This window comes from Ixodes scapularis, unplaced genomic scaffold, assembly GCF_016920785.2.
Source record: "Ixodes scapularis isolate PalLabHiFi unplaced genomic scaffold, ASM1692078v2 PGA_scaffold0__279_contigs__length_252992795, whole genome shotgun sequence".
Lineage (NCBI taxonomy): Eukaryota > Metazoa > Arthropoda > Arachnida > Ixodida > Ixodidae > Ixodes > Ixodes scapularis.
The window spans coordinates 210,353,327-210,368,356 of NW_024609835.1; the positions used below are offsets into that span (position 1 = coordinate 210,353,327).

Genomic DNA, 15,030 nt, shown 5'->3' on the forward strand with positions numbered 1-15,030 from the left:
ATCTTACCCGAGTAACCTGCCTCCTACGTCAGCGGGTAATACCACGTGACATCGCGAGTAAACGATCCGCGACTCGATTTTGGAACGGCCAGGATAATCACCTGGATAGTACGCGGATTGGCTTCGTCTTGGGCGACGGCAAAAAGAAAGCACAGCAGCGATGGCAGAAAATAGCAGACGATCCTTTTGCTCATGGAGAAAGCAGCCGAAGAACGGTAATGTTAATGACGACGCGGTGTATTTTGAGGTGGATCCACCAGCTCCTTTTACTCACCTTCGTTTTGAGTTGTATATTGAGATCAAAATTACTTACTCCTTACAGCTAGACATAAAAAAATGTGTTTTTATTAATCAGCGCGATCGCTGCAATTCTAGTCACGGTGCCCTAAACGCATATATTCCACGCATTGTAATTTGCACCGATTATGTTTTGCAGAAATATATTCCACACGGTGTAGCGGTACAGCGCGAGGGTGTTTTCTCCAGAATGATATAAAACTCACGTTCGCTTTGACGCGAATGTGATTACAGTGAAATTTTTGAAGCCTTCACTGCTTTACAAACGTTATCCTCTCATTACACACACTCTGGAGGAAACAAAAATATTACATTATCATATACCGAGTTCAAACATTTTCGGCCTTGAACGTGAGATTGCGGCATTCCCCCAACGCCGAGGACGAGGATGCGGAGAAGCTCCTGTTTACGCTCGCACTCAGATAATAACAAGTACACGTTCCCGGGGAAGGTGGACGGTCTGGATGTAATGCAGTCAATTCCTGCGTTGACAACAGCAAATCGCAATAACCAGACATGCTGCACCTAATTCTTTGTAATTTCGAACGTCCGCCATCAAAACCAACGGTGCAAGCGAGCTTTGACGGCTGTCGGCGCAGAAAGCAGACGACGAACAGATCACGTGACGTATTTACTCGATTTGATCCGACTTTACCCCCCGATCGAGGAGGGTAGCGCGAGTAATTACTCCGGAGTAAACGACCCGCTTCTGGAACGCGAGTTCTGACGTCATCGAGTAAGCTCGAGTAAGTTTTGGAACGCCACGGTACGAAACTTTTACTCCGGAGTCGGATCGAGTAAATTTTGGAACACAGCCTATGTGTCGAATTCGGTCGATTTTCTGACGTCATATTTGCATTCTGTGGAGTAAACAGAAAACATCTTATTCTTTATAGGCAGTAACAAATATAATCATTTATTTTATTGAAACGATTTTTTGTATCTTGAAATTTTATAAATTTAGAATATAACATCATTCTCAACATTTGTCAAATGTCTTACGAAACTACGGTCGCCCCTCGCCAATACGGTAGCGACCGACTTCCGCAACAAATCATCTGACGAGGTAAACAGATCCACGCTGCTGACTTGTAACTATGTGAGACATCCTGGGCGCAGGAAAAACTGCGATAATGTCACCGACATAATGCAGATGGAAACTGACGAGTACGATTTCAACTATGTGAAAAAGGTAAGGTTGTTGGAGCGTCCGATTTTGCGTGCTGCTCGCGAGCATTTACTTTCCTCGCTCGTCCAAGATGGGGGCTGCTTCGATGCAGTGAGAGCTCGGCGTGCTCGGAGAGGAAGCAGGTTACAAACACGCTGGGCTCCAGGCTTCTCTGCTTTATTATTATTATTCCGCGATTTATACATATATGCGTGCGTGTTTTGTGTTCAGTTGTATTTTCCGAACAGCCACAGGGCTGTGTTATCCCAAAGAGTCCATTGAAACATGCATAATCAGTCTGACTGATTAATTATTTTCTTTTAATAAAAATACCGGTGTCTTCATTTTATTTCAATACAGATTTTTTTTTTTATTTATTTATAATAAGTATCTCGAGACTGCCATAATAAAATAATTTCCTCAACAATCAAAAAAAAAAAAAAGAGTCCCTCCGATTTCGCGGATACGCTATGCCTCAACGCCAGCGTATGTGCACATACGGGGTCTTTTTACGTGATCTGCGGTGTTTTTATTCCAAACAATCGACCGGGTTATATGAGTGGCATTCTAAAGTCTGGTTTGTTTTTCGCCGAAAGCGCAGAATTTTCCCCGTCGACATTCCCTAGACGTCGCGCGATAGTGGTGCCACTAGGGACCTTGGTTCCCCAGGCAGTCGCACAAAAACAAAACAAACATCCAAGGTCGTCGTGAATTGTTGTGAAAACGAAGTGAATGAAATGCCTCGGCTGTGCCGATCGCTGGAGCGCTCTGACAGGCGACGGTGGTCGATGCGTCAGTTCTTGGAGAAGGCCGACTGGTCGCTGCTGTAAGCGATGCAGTAGACTGCAAAGCCGCCAGCTAGGGACGAAGCATTGATTTCGTCCTTTCTTTGCTTTCATCGCGCGCTCCGGCGTGAAAGGAGGATGCTTTTCTCTCCCCCGCCGAGCGGCTGTGCGTGCGCAACGTGCGACGTGCGTGTGGGCTGGCAGGCGACGCCGACGCTCGTCGAGTCTTCTCCGACGACGGTTCACGGCAACGACCCCGTGGCTGCGTTGATGCGCTGGCCTAGCCGAGTCGCTACTGGGTGTCGTCGTCCGATCTTTGGCCGTCCGACGGAGAGCCGATCGCCGGCGTAGCGGTCAGCAGCGACGGACACGCGCACGTGCGGTCAGTCCCGTGGGCAGCAGCGAACGCGGGCGGCGGCAACTGCGTCATCGACCTCGGCCGCGAGTGCGCAGTTGAGCGGTTGAGCAGCGCCGTGCGTCTCGGTCGCAGGAGGACGAGCCGTGGAGCAGGGCGAGGAAGAGCCGCAGGTGCTCCGGCAGCTCGGTGGGCTCGGTCGGGTCCGGCACTTCCCCTGGGGCGACAGCAGTCCCGGCGTCGGCGCGCAAGCGGGGCGACATGAAGGCCAAGCTGGAGCGGAGCCGCCAGAGCGCCCGCGAATGCCGGGCACGCAAGAAGCTGCGCTACCAGTACCTCGAGGAGCTGGTCGCCGACCGCGAGAAGGCCGTGCTCGTGCTCAGGCAGGAGCTCGACGTGGTGAGTGTTCGCGCTCGGGGCCCGCCGGCGTCCTCGTAGGCCTTCCCCCTCTCTCGTCCGTACCCAGTGTGCAATGGCATCGGGGGGAATCGCTCCCCGCTCCCTTCCAGACATCTGTACGGCGAGCAATTGTTTACCAAAATGCGTCTTTCGCGCATTCGAACGCAAGGAGGCCAACGCAAATCAAAGCTGCCGAGCGCGCGACGTCCTTCGTTGAGGTCGGGAGAAGGGGAGGGAGGGAGGGGAACAAAGGCACATGGACGCATTTGGAGGGAAACAAACGCACGAGGTGCGCAAAAAGCAGACGAACTTGCACCTTGTACATGCAAATGTTCGAGTGAAGGGGCGGAAATCCCCCCTCCCTCCCGCCCCCTTCAGAGTAGCTAGCTGCCCCAGACAAGTGTGAACAGTCTTTCCTTTGTCTCAAAGCAGTGGACTTGTCGTCTCCTGATTTCTGTCCGGTTCCATGTCGATCGTATGGCACAAGCTTTTGGGTGCCGTTTTCAAAAAGCCCCTGCACCGGGACGGTTTTACCCACAAAGAGGTTACTGTGCTGACTTGCACTCTGAGAACTATACCAGGAGCAAATCCCCCCTTCCTTCCCCCAAACAGTCGCTCTCCTCCCCTCTCCCCTTCTCGGAGGGCAATTTGACATGGGTGGACCCCCCCCCCCCCCCCCCCCCCGGTGCACAAGAATGGAAGAATAGTATCTTTACAAATTCCCCCCCCCCCCCTCCCCCAAAACAGAGTTCTGGAACGGAGTTCTGGATCTGCCCCTGGACTATACTAGCTGATCCTTGCTGGACCTGGCCTGTGCCTCAGTTGCCACCGTTCTCTTGAATTTGCACGAAGCCATTGTGATGCGCACAAATGGTTCTAAAATTAAAAAAAAGCTTCAATTGGACTGGGGAGAAGTATTTCGAAAAGTGTTTGAAAAGCGATTGCAAACTGTTTTGGGTACAGTGCTCGGATGGCTGTCCGATTGTTGAGCGTGTTTTGACTTTACCAATATCAAGGACCATGCTGGAGATTCCTGACTGGCTGTAATATCCCGAAAGATATGCCCCATTCTCCGAAAGATAACCCTCCCCTAGTTTTGACATGATCTGCTTCTTTTGTTTTATTTTATTTCTTCAAAATCACCTAAGATATCCTGTTGTTAGTGCCCTAGCTAATGGCGATTTTGGCCAAAATGGGGTTAGTTAGCTACGGTGGGAGATAGGCAAACATTGCTGACTGGGAAGGGTCTATGTTCTCCATCGCCCCTCAGTGTGAAAACAAGTTTGGCGGGTTATAAAATACAAAATTAGCATTATTTGAATTTTTCTCTGAGCTGAGTACCAGTTTGTCTGCTTCTTTTGCAGGGGTCGTGGTGACGTCAGAATACCGAGCTCTGATTGGTTCTGAATGAAGGATAGTGGGTAGGCCTCAAGGCAGCTTGCTTTGAGTCCACCCACTATCCTTTAATCAGAGCCAATCTGAGCTCGGTGTCTTGCTGATGTCACCGCAACTCGTGCGCAAGAAGCAGACGACTTGCTATCCACGTTGCAACCCCAAAGTTAGTCCACCCCTCATTTTCCCCCGATTTGCTCTCGTTTGCGACAACACAACGTATGACTGCAACAAAATAAATCGTCAATTCACGTTGTGTTTCTTGCCACCGAGATAGTTCCCAAACCACGCTCAGCAGTGAGATAGCCGCCCGAGCCACTTGACTACCACCTTCCACCTCGATTCGAGGATGGGCATGTTCTTTCACGTTATGGGCAGTTGAGACATTAAGCACTAGAGTCACTGACAAGTCAAGGACAGCGGGGAGGAGCTTCAGTTGCCCAGTCTCCTGCACGAGCTTCCTGCCTTTAGCGACGCTTGGTGACGTCGTGCACTTTGAGCGCGCATACGCATGCAGCCAAGGCGCATTGGAAGGCGTGAAGCGCGTGCTGGAATTCCAGAAACTAGTAGTGTTTGCAATTTACTGAGAAGGTTGCTTTTCTTTCTTTTGCGTCAAGATCCGATGAACGGAGTTTAAAAGATACTCCGTTCGTCGAAGATAAAGAAGAAAACTGCATTAGTTTACCGTCTATTGCCCTACAGGAAAGCGAAAAAAGATTCCTTCGGAAAACCAGTATCCAAGATGGCACAGAAAGATCAAGTAGGAAGAAAATGAAGACATTAATAGAGGAGCAACAACATTAAATGAAGGAATAAGTTCCAAGAAGGTTCAGCTGGTTTAACCGTTGTAACATGTACCGCCAACTAGCTCAGCTTCTACCCCCTGTTAGTTATCTTTCTAGTTATCTGAGCACGCCTATTCTTAATTTCAACCTTCTGAAACCAGAAGCCCTATGCCTCTGTATTGCAACTTCCATCTGCCAAGCAAGACTGCTCTCTCGGAGCATACAAAAGAAGATCCTCCTGGTTGAAGTGCAATCCTTTGGAGCGGTAAAGCCATCCCAGGGGCACGCTCAACGAGTGTCCAAGATCCTCAGGTCCGAAAAATGGCGGCAAGTCCGCCTCCTCGCCGATGTTGTGCGAGCTAAGTGTCCTACCTACAACTTTTTTTCCAACCACATCGCAATGACAAGGTATACGACGGAGAACCTATGGATTCAAAGTTTCCTCCCGATTTGGCGTCGCCTCTTGGCAGCACATCGACTAGCCAAAGAACCTGAGAAGAAGCATCCGATCCAGGTGATCGGCAATGTAGAGATTTTCACAACAGCAAGACAGGTGCTGGAAAAAGGGCCTAAGTTCGCCATAGCTCCCAAGCTCGAGAGGGTGGACAACGTTGCTCTCGTAAGGAAGATAGCCGCCAGGGCCCCCCAAGAGAAAGGCCCTCAAATCATAGATGAGGGCATCCAAGCCTTTGAAAACCTCAAACACCAGGTCAAGGCAAAGGTGAGCTTCAGATCTACCATTCAAGAGTTACGAAGGAAAGACCTTAAACTTTGCGTCTCTGACAAAGGAGGAGGTTTTGTGGTTCTGAATTCATAAACTTTGCGTATCTGACAAAGGAGGAGGTTTTGTGGTTCTGAATTCAAACATATATGAAGAAAAGGCCCAACAAGCAATCAATAAGAATTTCATGAAAGTAGACGATAAACGGGCAAAATCAGCACAAAGAACCATCATTGACCTGTTCGACCAAAATCAAGCGAGCCTTTGCACCGAGATCAAAGGAGCGGCAAATGGCCAGCTTTCAGAGTTTTTCTCCGCCAAAACTCACAAAGAGGGTATTCCTTTTCGGGCCATAGTCTCCGAGAGGACAACGTGGCAAGCATGTGTTTCAAGGTTTTTGGCACAACATCTCTCAAAAATACACATTGAGGATCCATTCCAGATTCCCAACTCAGAACAAGTAATAACTTACCTTGAAGAAAAAGGAAATAGTATAGTCTCGGGGTTTTCCTTGGACGTATAGGACATGTACTACTCCATCCCTTAAGCAAGGCTGTTGCACGTCCTCAGAAATACCATTGAAAATCAAGGCCTTGCAAAGTTCCAAAATGGAGCAGGTGTTAGCGTAGATACCTTCTTGGAGGTTTTAAGGGTTTACCTCTTCGCAACGGTAGTGACTTACCAAGATCAGCACTTTGTCCAGAAGAGTGGAATGTGTATCGAATCAAAAGTGGCACCATATTTGTGCGACGTCTTTTTAGGCGCGTGTGGGGTTGCTATACAACAAGCTTTGGAAAATCCACGGGTTGCAGTTATTTTTCGGTATGTTGATGACTTTCTTATTTCATGTACCACCGAAGTTGATGAAACATCAGACGGATGCCTTAACACCACTCTTAGGGATTTTCAAACAAATTGCATGGGCCTCACCTTTACATACGAGCTTCCCGCTGATAAGTCTATCAGGTTTCTGGATTTGGCCTTAGACTTCCAAAATGAACACGTTTGTTGGAGATACGAAACGCAATCGGGGAAAGGGTTCCTTCCCTTTGACTCCCAACATTCGAAAAATGTAAAGCAAGGGGTCGCCACCACAGCTCTCACAGATCTCACAGCTAGCCTCAGAAAAACATGTTCACATCGGATGGGACGAAGCTTCGAGACCCAAATCTCCAGACGGCATGAGGCCGGATATCCGAGACCCTTCTTAGCTTCCATCTGTGAAAAACTCTGCCAAAGCATCAAGAAATCCAGCCGAAAGAATGACTCTAACACACGAAAGAAGGTTCCTAGATCACTTTTCGCGGTGGTTCCGTATATTCATGGTGTCACCCATAGGTTGAAAAAGATCGCCACAAGGCAGGGCGTCATAGTAGTGTGCTCGGCACTCAACAAGGGGTATGCCATGTGCCGGAAGGTTAATCTAGCGGAGGCAAACAACACCGGCACTTGCAACACCAAACATAAGAATACATATGTCCAATGCGAAAGGGGAGTAGTTTACAACATACCGCTGTCATGTGGGCGTGTGTATATTGGACAAACGGGAAGGTGCGTGAACAATCGAGCACGTGAGCATGTAGCAAACATAAGAGCCCTAACAGGGCCGGGGCATTTAGCTGCTCATTGTCGAGCATGCACGTGCGAGGCCAGGCTCGAACCGGGAACCATCTTAGCTCACCACAAAGACCTCGCCCGCGAAATACTTGAGGCCTTGGCCATAGAAGATAAAGAAGAAAACTGCGTTAGTTCACCATCTATTGCCCTACAGGAAAACGAAAAAAGATTCCTTCGGAAAACCAGTATCCGAGATGGCACAGAAAGATCAAGTAGGAAGAAAATGAAGACATTAATAGAGGAGCAACAACATTAAATGAAGGAATAAGTTCCGAGAAGGTAGCCACAACGCCAGTAGACAAAGAGAGGAAAACGAAGGATTATTATTAAATAGTTGGTAGTCCAGCGATCGCTTGTCTTTACTCCTTTCTCCCTATTTTCGTAGTTCAGCTGGTTTAACCATTGTAATATGTACCACCAACTAGCTCGGCTTCTACCTTCCGTCCTCAAAGAAGGCCGCCGTCTGGGTCTGCAGCGATTCCATCAAGATTTTCAGTTCTTAAAGAAATCCATGGATGTTTTCATGATGAAAAAGACCGATTCTTGTTTCTTTTCGGATCTGTGGAGGCTGCTGTAGAAAAAGGTTTGGCATTCACCAGGGTAAATAATCTGCTGTTTTACCTGTGCCCACTTGCACAGCTGTGATGCAAAGTGCCGCACACTTGTTCTAACTACGTTGAACTTGCAGATACCGACACTTCTATCCAAGTGTGACTCGACAGTTGCTGACAAGCAAGCAGAAATTTTTATAAATTCTTAAATTGTTGGACATGTCCATGCAAATTCAGTCGATTGATTAATTTGTTCTATCTAATTTTTACTCAGCTTAAAATTGCTTGCTGAGAAGTGGATCACGCATTGCGCGTATTTGGGTCCATAAAATTAAACGTACAAACGTTACTTATTCATAGCAGCTGTTTACCTCATTTTTTGGGACGCTGAAGTGTTACCGACTTGATTTAAGACTTTGATCGCGAGGGGGTCTCGCACGTTTTGCTTCGACCGGCTGAATAAGCAGGGATTTAATTGAAATGATTCCGGAAGCCAGTCAACGCTTCTTCCTGCTAGTTACTTTGAAAAAAGTGTTTGTTTACTGGAATAAAAAAAAATCAGCAAGGAACCAACTTGGAACTAAAAGGAAACCAGCACTCACAAAACACATTGGAACCAATAGGATACACAAGAGTCGCTTTCACTGAAGCGTTTACTACACATGCGAGAGGTCCTCGAATTTCGCTTTCCTATTTTACATTTGATGAGACATTCCTTTCTCAGTTTTATTTTGTCCGAATCATAATAAATAATGCAGCCTATTTGTCATGGTAAATGTCGTAGTGGGGTAAAGCACTGGATATTCTTTTTTTATCATCCAGCTTTTTGTACTGGCAGCACCTCAGCACCCCAGTGCTTCGACACCTCAGCACCAAAAGTGTTTGTCAGTACGAATACGCGTGCCACGGTTTCAAGCTTTGTTAAAATGTCCTACTACAAATATCACCTTACTAAATAAACACAACGCCTGAAACAGGTTTTGCCGCACGTTCCCCAAACAGTGCATGAAGCAAGCTAATGAGCCGAGAGATCCAAGACCTGTGCGGTCTGTCCCAGTCTGTCTTATCTGTGACATCACAAATGATGATGATTATAGTCAGTTCGTGCAAGCCGCCAATAAAGTTTTTAAAAAGATTTCTTTTTAATGGCATAAATGGGACGAGACATATTGAGGTATTTAGCACTCAAAGTAGAAAGAGGAAGAACAGGACAGAAAAGGCCGTCTTTTGCAGCTATGTTTACTGACTGGAAAAGAAGATGCAATGATCCACCGTGGACACGGGCATCTTTCACCAGCCCCGTATGATAGTGGCTCGTTCATCCAGGCTCGTGTAGGGCCTTCATTGTCTGTTGAAGGAATTTGCTTTCCTTGTTTGACGGCGTCACGGATTCTACACTAATACATCCTGACCTCACAGAGAACGTGGAAGGCCTCCAGCACCTCACGGATCACTTTGTCATCGTTCCTCCCCAAGATGCTTGTCTCGCCAAATAACAGTCTGCACATGCACTCCCTAGAGTGGATTGGAAGATGTCCACCCACTGTAGCCTTCAAGGAGTAATGATGCTTTTAGAGTTAATCACTGAGGCATTTGCCCGTTTGCATGTGTAGCTCTTGCCACATGAAAGTGGTATCTTATATACGACGCCCGAATATGTCGTATATATCTTATATTCAACGCCACTTGCAACATAGTTGTGAGTGGTGCTCTTTTCTGTCCTGTTCTTCCTGTCTAGTTTGTGCGCTAAATACCTCAATATGTTAGGCTACCAACTATCTTAAAGGGGTACTCCACTGGTTTTTTCATTGTCTCCGATTTGCTTGAAATTTTGCTAAACTAACCAACAAACATTGCTAAAATAGTACCCCAAATATTAGGTCAAAATATTGTTTTTTCGCGAAGTTATTGAATTTACAGTTTTGGTCTTCACCATGTTTTTCAAACTGAAAAAAAAAAAGTCTCTACTGGCAACAACAACAAAGTGACATCAGTGGAAGGCAGGGGTTAACTTTTTGGACTACAGGAGTTGTTCCCAACGGATTTGAAGCAGTTTCTTGGTGTCAAATGAGTGCTTTGGAAGCTCGCTCCCGTATCCGCGCTCCAGCACGGAACAAATGATTGGCATATTCTATTTTTAGACTCCTTGCTCGACTGGCAAGCCTGCCTGCCACTGACGTCACGGCACTGAAAAGTGCGCGAATATTTGAATATTGGTTTTTGCACCATTTTCATTTGCCGATTTCACAATACCTATTATGAATTTCGCGATGCTAAATAGCATACCGGAAAGGCTAAAGGCCGGGGAGTCAGAAAATATAGTTAGTTGAGGTAGCTCAAAAAAACGGTGGAGTACCCCTTTAAATGTCAACCATACTTTCCCAGGTTCACCCATAATCCTAATGGGTGATTTTAATTATCCAAATATTAAATGGTCTGATGACGGCATTTCTTTATACCCCTTTAGCACTGATGCTAAGGAGTTTGTTACATTATGTTCTGATTATAACTTGGTTCAACTTGTCAAAGCTCCTACCAGAGTTACAGCAACATCGTCATCCGTTTTAGATCTGATCCTTGCCACTCACCCAGACGTTGTTTCTTCAATATCATGCATGCTTTGTATCAGTGACCATCACGTACTTCACTTTATTCTTAACATACCTAAAGGGCCATCACTACCAATATTCAAATCTATTCGAGATTACAAGGCGGCAGATTTCACTACAATTAACCAAAAGCTGTGTAAATTTCTTGATGAATATTTAGAAGGGTTTCAGAATCGCTCTCTCGAGACGAATTGGAGTCTGTTTAAAACTATTGTAGATTCTTTGACTGTAAACTATATTCCATCTGTTAATATTCGCCACCATGCTGACGCACCCTGGTACAATAGAAAGCTGAAAAGACTGTCCAACAAAAAGAGAAGATTGTTCCGTGCCGCTAAACACGTTTCATCTGAATTGCGTTGGCAGGCCTATCACGATATTGCTGACGAGTATGCCAAAACAGTAAAAAATGCAAAACAAATTTTCTTTAACCATACGCTTCCATCCATGCTTCTTAATAACCCTAAACGATTTTGGAATATTGTCACAATAGCGTAACCAAAAATATATCTCTTACTTCTTCTGATGGGATAATTGTGGAACCTGCCCAGTGTGCTTCTGTGTTGAATGATGTCTTTGTTAGATCATTCTCAGCTCTTAGTAATACTTATGTGCCTCCTCTAACTTCTCGGAATTTTTTACCAATGGACCCTATCTTCATTGATGTCATAGGAGTATCTAAGGTAATAGATGTGTTGAAGTGTTCATCAGCCGCAGGTGTTGACGGTATTAACTCTAAATTTCTAAAAAGCACTAAAATGTATTCGGCCATCATTCTTTCTAAGCTATTCTCCCAATCACTTGAGTCAGGGTCCATACCTGATGATTGGAAGACAGGGAAGGTGGTACCGTTGCATAAATCAGGTGACAGCCATGACCCATTCAACTACCGTCCCATCTCTCTAACGAGTGTTCCTTGTAAAGTCCTCGAACATATCATCTGCTCCCATTTAGTGTCTTTCCTTGAATCAAATAGTTTCTTCTCGTCCGCTCAACATGGCTTCAGAAGGCCATTTTCATGCGATACTCAATTATTGTCTTTCACTCATGAGCTCCACTCCTTCCTTGATAACGGCTCTAGCACTGACTGTGTTTTCTTAGATTTTTCAAAAGCCTTCGATAAAGTATCCCATAAGCTACTAATCCATAAGCTTCGCACTCTAAACATTGATCCTTATGTGCTTGATTGGATTATCGCCTTTCTATCTCATCGGGTCCAGTTCGTCAACGTAAATAATAATAATTCTCATTTGGTGCCTGTCGATTCCGGTGTACCGCAAGGTTCTGTAATTGGTCCCCTGTTGTTTCTAATTTATATTAATGATCTTGTAACTAATATTTCCTCGCCGATCTGCTTGTTCGCTGATGACTGTGTCCTTTTCCGCAATATAACTGACCATTCTGATGTAATTCATTTGCAATCTGATCTTGACGTCATAGCTCTCTGGTGCAACTCTTGGCAAATGGAACTTAACACTAATAAATGTAAGTCAATGAGAGTATCCCGCTCTAACAGTTTATGTCCTACTTATAGCATTAACAATAAATCCCTTGAGTCTGTTACATGTTATAAATACCTTGGAGTCCATATAACCTCTGACCTTACCTGGAATACACACGTCGAATATGTTGTAAGTAATGCTAACCGCACATTGGGTTACATAAAACGAAACTTTTTTCAAGCCCCTTCTTCTCTTAAACTAATCTTATACAAGTCCTTAGTCCGTCCTAAATTAGAATATGCGTCATCCATATGGGACCCTGGTCACCAAGGTCTTATCAGCAGATTAGAAGCTACACAAAACCGAGCCGTTCGTTTCATCTTATCTAACTATCATCGTACAGCCAGTGTAACATCAATGAAATTAACTTTGTCACTTCCCAGTTTGTCGTCTCGGCGCAAAACAGCTCGTTTATGCCTGTTTCACAAAATTTATCATCACATCCCATCTCTCCATTTGAAACTAATGCTCGAGCCCTCTTACCGTTCATCCCGTCTCGACCATATTCACAAGGTAGGCATACCTAATTTTAACACCTTCAAATTCAGCACCTCGTTCATACCTCGCACATCGACTGACTGGAACCACCTTCCCGCTTCTATTGCAGATATTAATGATATTTCACTCTTTAAGCAATCACTTATTAACAGCACCCTTGGTTGATTAATTATGTTTATTTATTGTTTGCTCACTCCCCTCTAAAATGTACTCTGTACCTTGAGGGTAAATAAATAAATAAATACTGCATAAATCGGATTTTTTTTTTTTTATAATTCTTCCACAAAAGAAAAAGGTTTTCGTCCAATATTTACGCCATTAGACGCAATTTAGATGGAGGTCACAGCTCATTCTAAGCCCCACCCATTACTACTGGACTGGCTTGGCTGCTCAACCTAACATGTTTGGGAGCCTAGCATCTCCCTTTCGCGACATCAGGTGTTTAGTCTGGCATCTGACGCTAGCCACGCGAGCAGACGCACAGCAGCCTGCCGCATCACCTGCTATTTCACTACCATCTATAGTCATGTGATGCCTGTAAGGCATAAATGAAAACTGCACATCGGTGTCCGTTTTCACCCTCGTTCGTTGCTATTTCGCCCCTGTCTAAAAACTTCCGCAACGCTCACAAGACGCAACCATGAAAGCAGCATTCTAGCATTCCATCATGCACGATCCATGGTTCAATACAAGTGTCTCTCACTGTCTGTCAATGTGCGGTAAAAAGAGACCAGGAGGACTAGAATCAACAAAACACATATGTAATCCTTCCAGCTTTTCTGTTCTTATTTAATTTTTGCCTGTGTAGTTAAGAACCTGTGTAAGTATCTTCTCGGTATTAAACCATTGTTGCAATCACGACGGTTGCATTATTCACAGAGCAGCAAAGGCAAAAGGACCAAATCAAGCCAGATTAAGCAACATAGTTGACATGGGATGCTAGGCTTGGGCCAGTCCCGCCACGAAAACAAGCACCCACAGAGCGCGTCCAATTGCACTTCCGACAGGTGTTCGCTGCAAACTAGGTTGGTTAAGCGGACCTCAAACACCTCGGTGAACGCACGGCTCGCACTCATAAAAATAAATGAGTTGAACAGGAGCATGCTGCAAACATCCACAGCCATGTTTGTTATCGTTTAAAGCGGATAAGGCAATCTCGGGATATTTTTGAAAACAATAATGACTACCAGATTCTTTGTTTCTCAAACGTAAAAGTATTGTCAAGAAGAATGCCATTACAGCACGCAGAAGTAATTTTACAAGAAACATTTCACACGTCAATCATCTCTCCTCCAATGAGAGCCAATAAGAGATGCTTAGCTAGCTAAGCACTGGATGGGCCGGGGCCCAGAGCAGGGCTACCCCCACCTAAAATGGGTCTAACAAAGTAAATATTAAAAAAAAAAAAAAGAACTCTGTGGTAAAATTTACAAAAACAAAAATGTGTCCCTTTAATTTTTATTTTTTCACTTTTTTTTTTTTTTTTTTTGTAAGTCAATAGAGCAACTTTAAAAGAAGGACAGCAGGTGCTAAAGGACATTTTCAGTCCAGCTTAGCTTGTGAGATTCTTGCCTTTATGCCCAATCTCGCTGTGAAAACCCAAAATCTGCCCGTTACCCATCGTTGTTTATATTGGGTAATCCATTCTATTACACTTATATCATTGAGCAATATTAAACAGCATACAGAGAGCAAACTATGCAATGAGCATAATGCGTTCATAGCTTAACCGTCTGGGAAACCCAAACTAGACAGTTAAGTCGAGGTCACCCAGAGCGGTCTCGGCATGCACAGACTGCGTCGCTAGTTTGCGAAGCTATTCGACCATTTTGATTGGTCAAATGCGACGAGCGGAAGCAGGCAGTCCCCACCGCGAGGCGCGTGTCGGGAGTTTGGTTGCCGAAAGTGTGGTTGACGGGCCTTTCCTTGTTCCTTGCAGTATCGGCAGTACTTCCAGGAGATTGACGAGGGCCACATTCCGGAGGCCGTGCTGCGCATCCTGGAGGAAGACAAGGCCGGCACGTCGTCGCCCCAGTCGGAGTGAGGCCGCCGTTCTCGTGCAAATAAAGAGCGCCCACTGCAACGCGGGCCCACTGGGCCGGCCATGTTCCAACTCCTCGTTTTCGAATTTCCGAGCCGGTGCGCCGCCGTCTGCTACAGTCCGGTTTGGGCCGAGAGCGTTCCCAGCTGGGATGTGGCTAAAATGTGTGGCACATGAAAATACTAGCAGTTGCGCAAGACTTCCATTAGAGTCTTACGACCGCGTTCGTCGACCGTGTTTTCTTTTTGTGCGTATATTACTTATTCTTGGTCCAAATGTGCGGGTGAATGAACCGTATATTGGCGCAATT

At 45.6% G+C, this 15,030-nt stretch overlaps 1 protein-coding gene across 1 annotated transcript; it reads left to right on the forward strand.

The window, feature by feature from the left end:
• The first annotated feature begins 1,332 nt into the window (after positions 1-1,332).
• Positions 1,333-14,792, forward strand: LOC8038589 (cAMP-responsive element-binding protein-like 2). Its single transcript, XM_002412729.3, has 3 exons — positions 1,333-1,489; positions 2,741-3,004; positions 14,619-14,792. Exons 1-3 carry the CDS (start codon positions 1,445-1,447, stop codon positions 14,721-14,723), a joined length of 414 nt encoding a protein of 137 aa, XP_002412774.1. The 5' UTR covers positions 1,333-1,444; the 3' UTR covers positions 14,724-14,792.
• Positions 14,793-15,030: the final 238 nt, after the last annotated feature.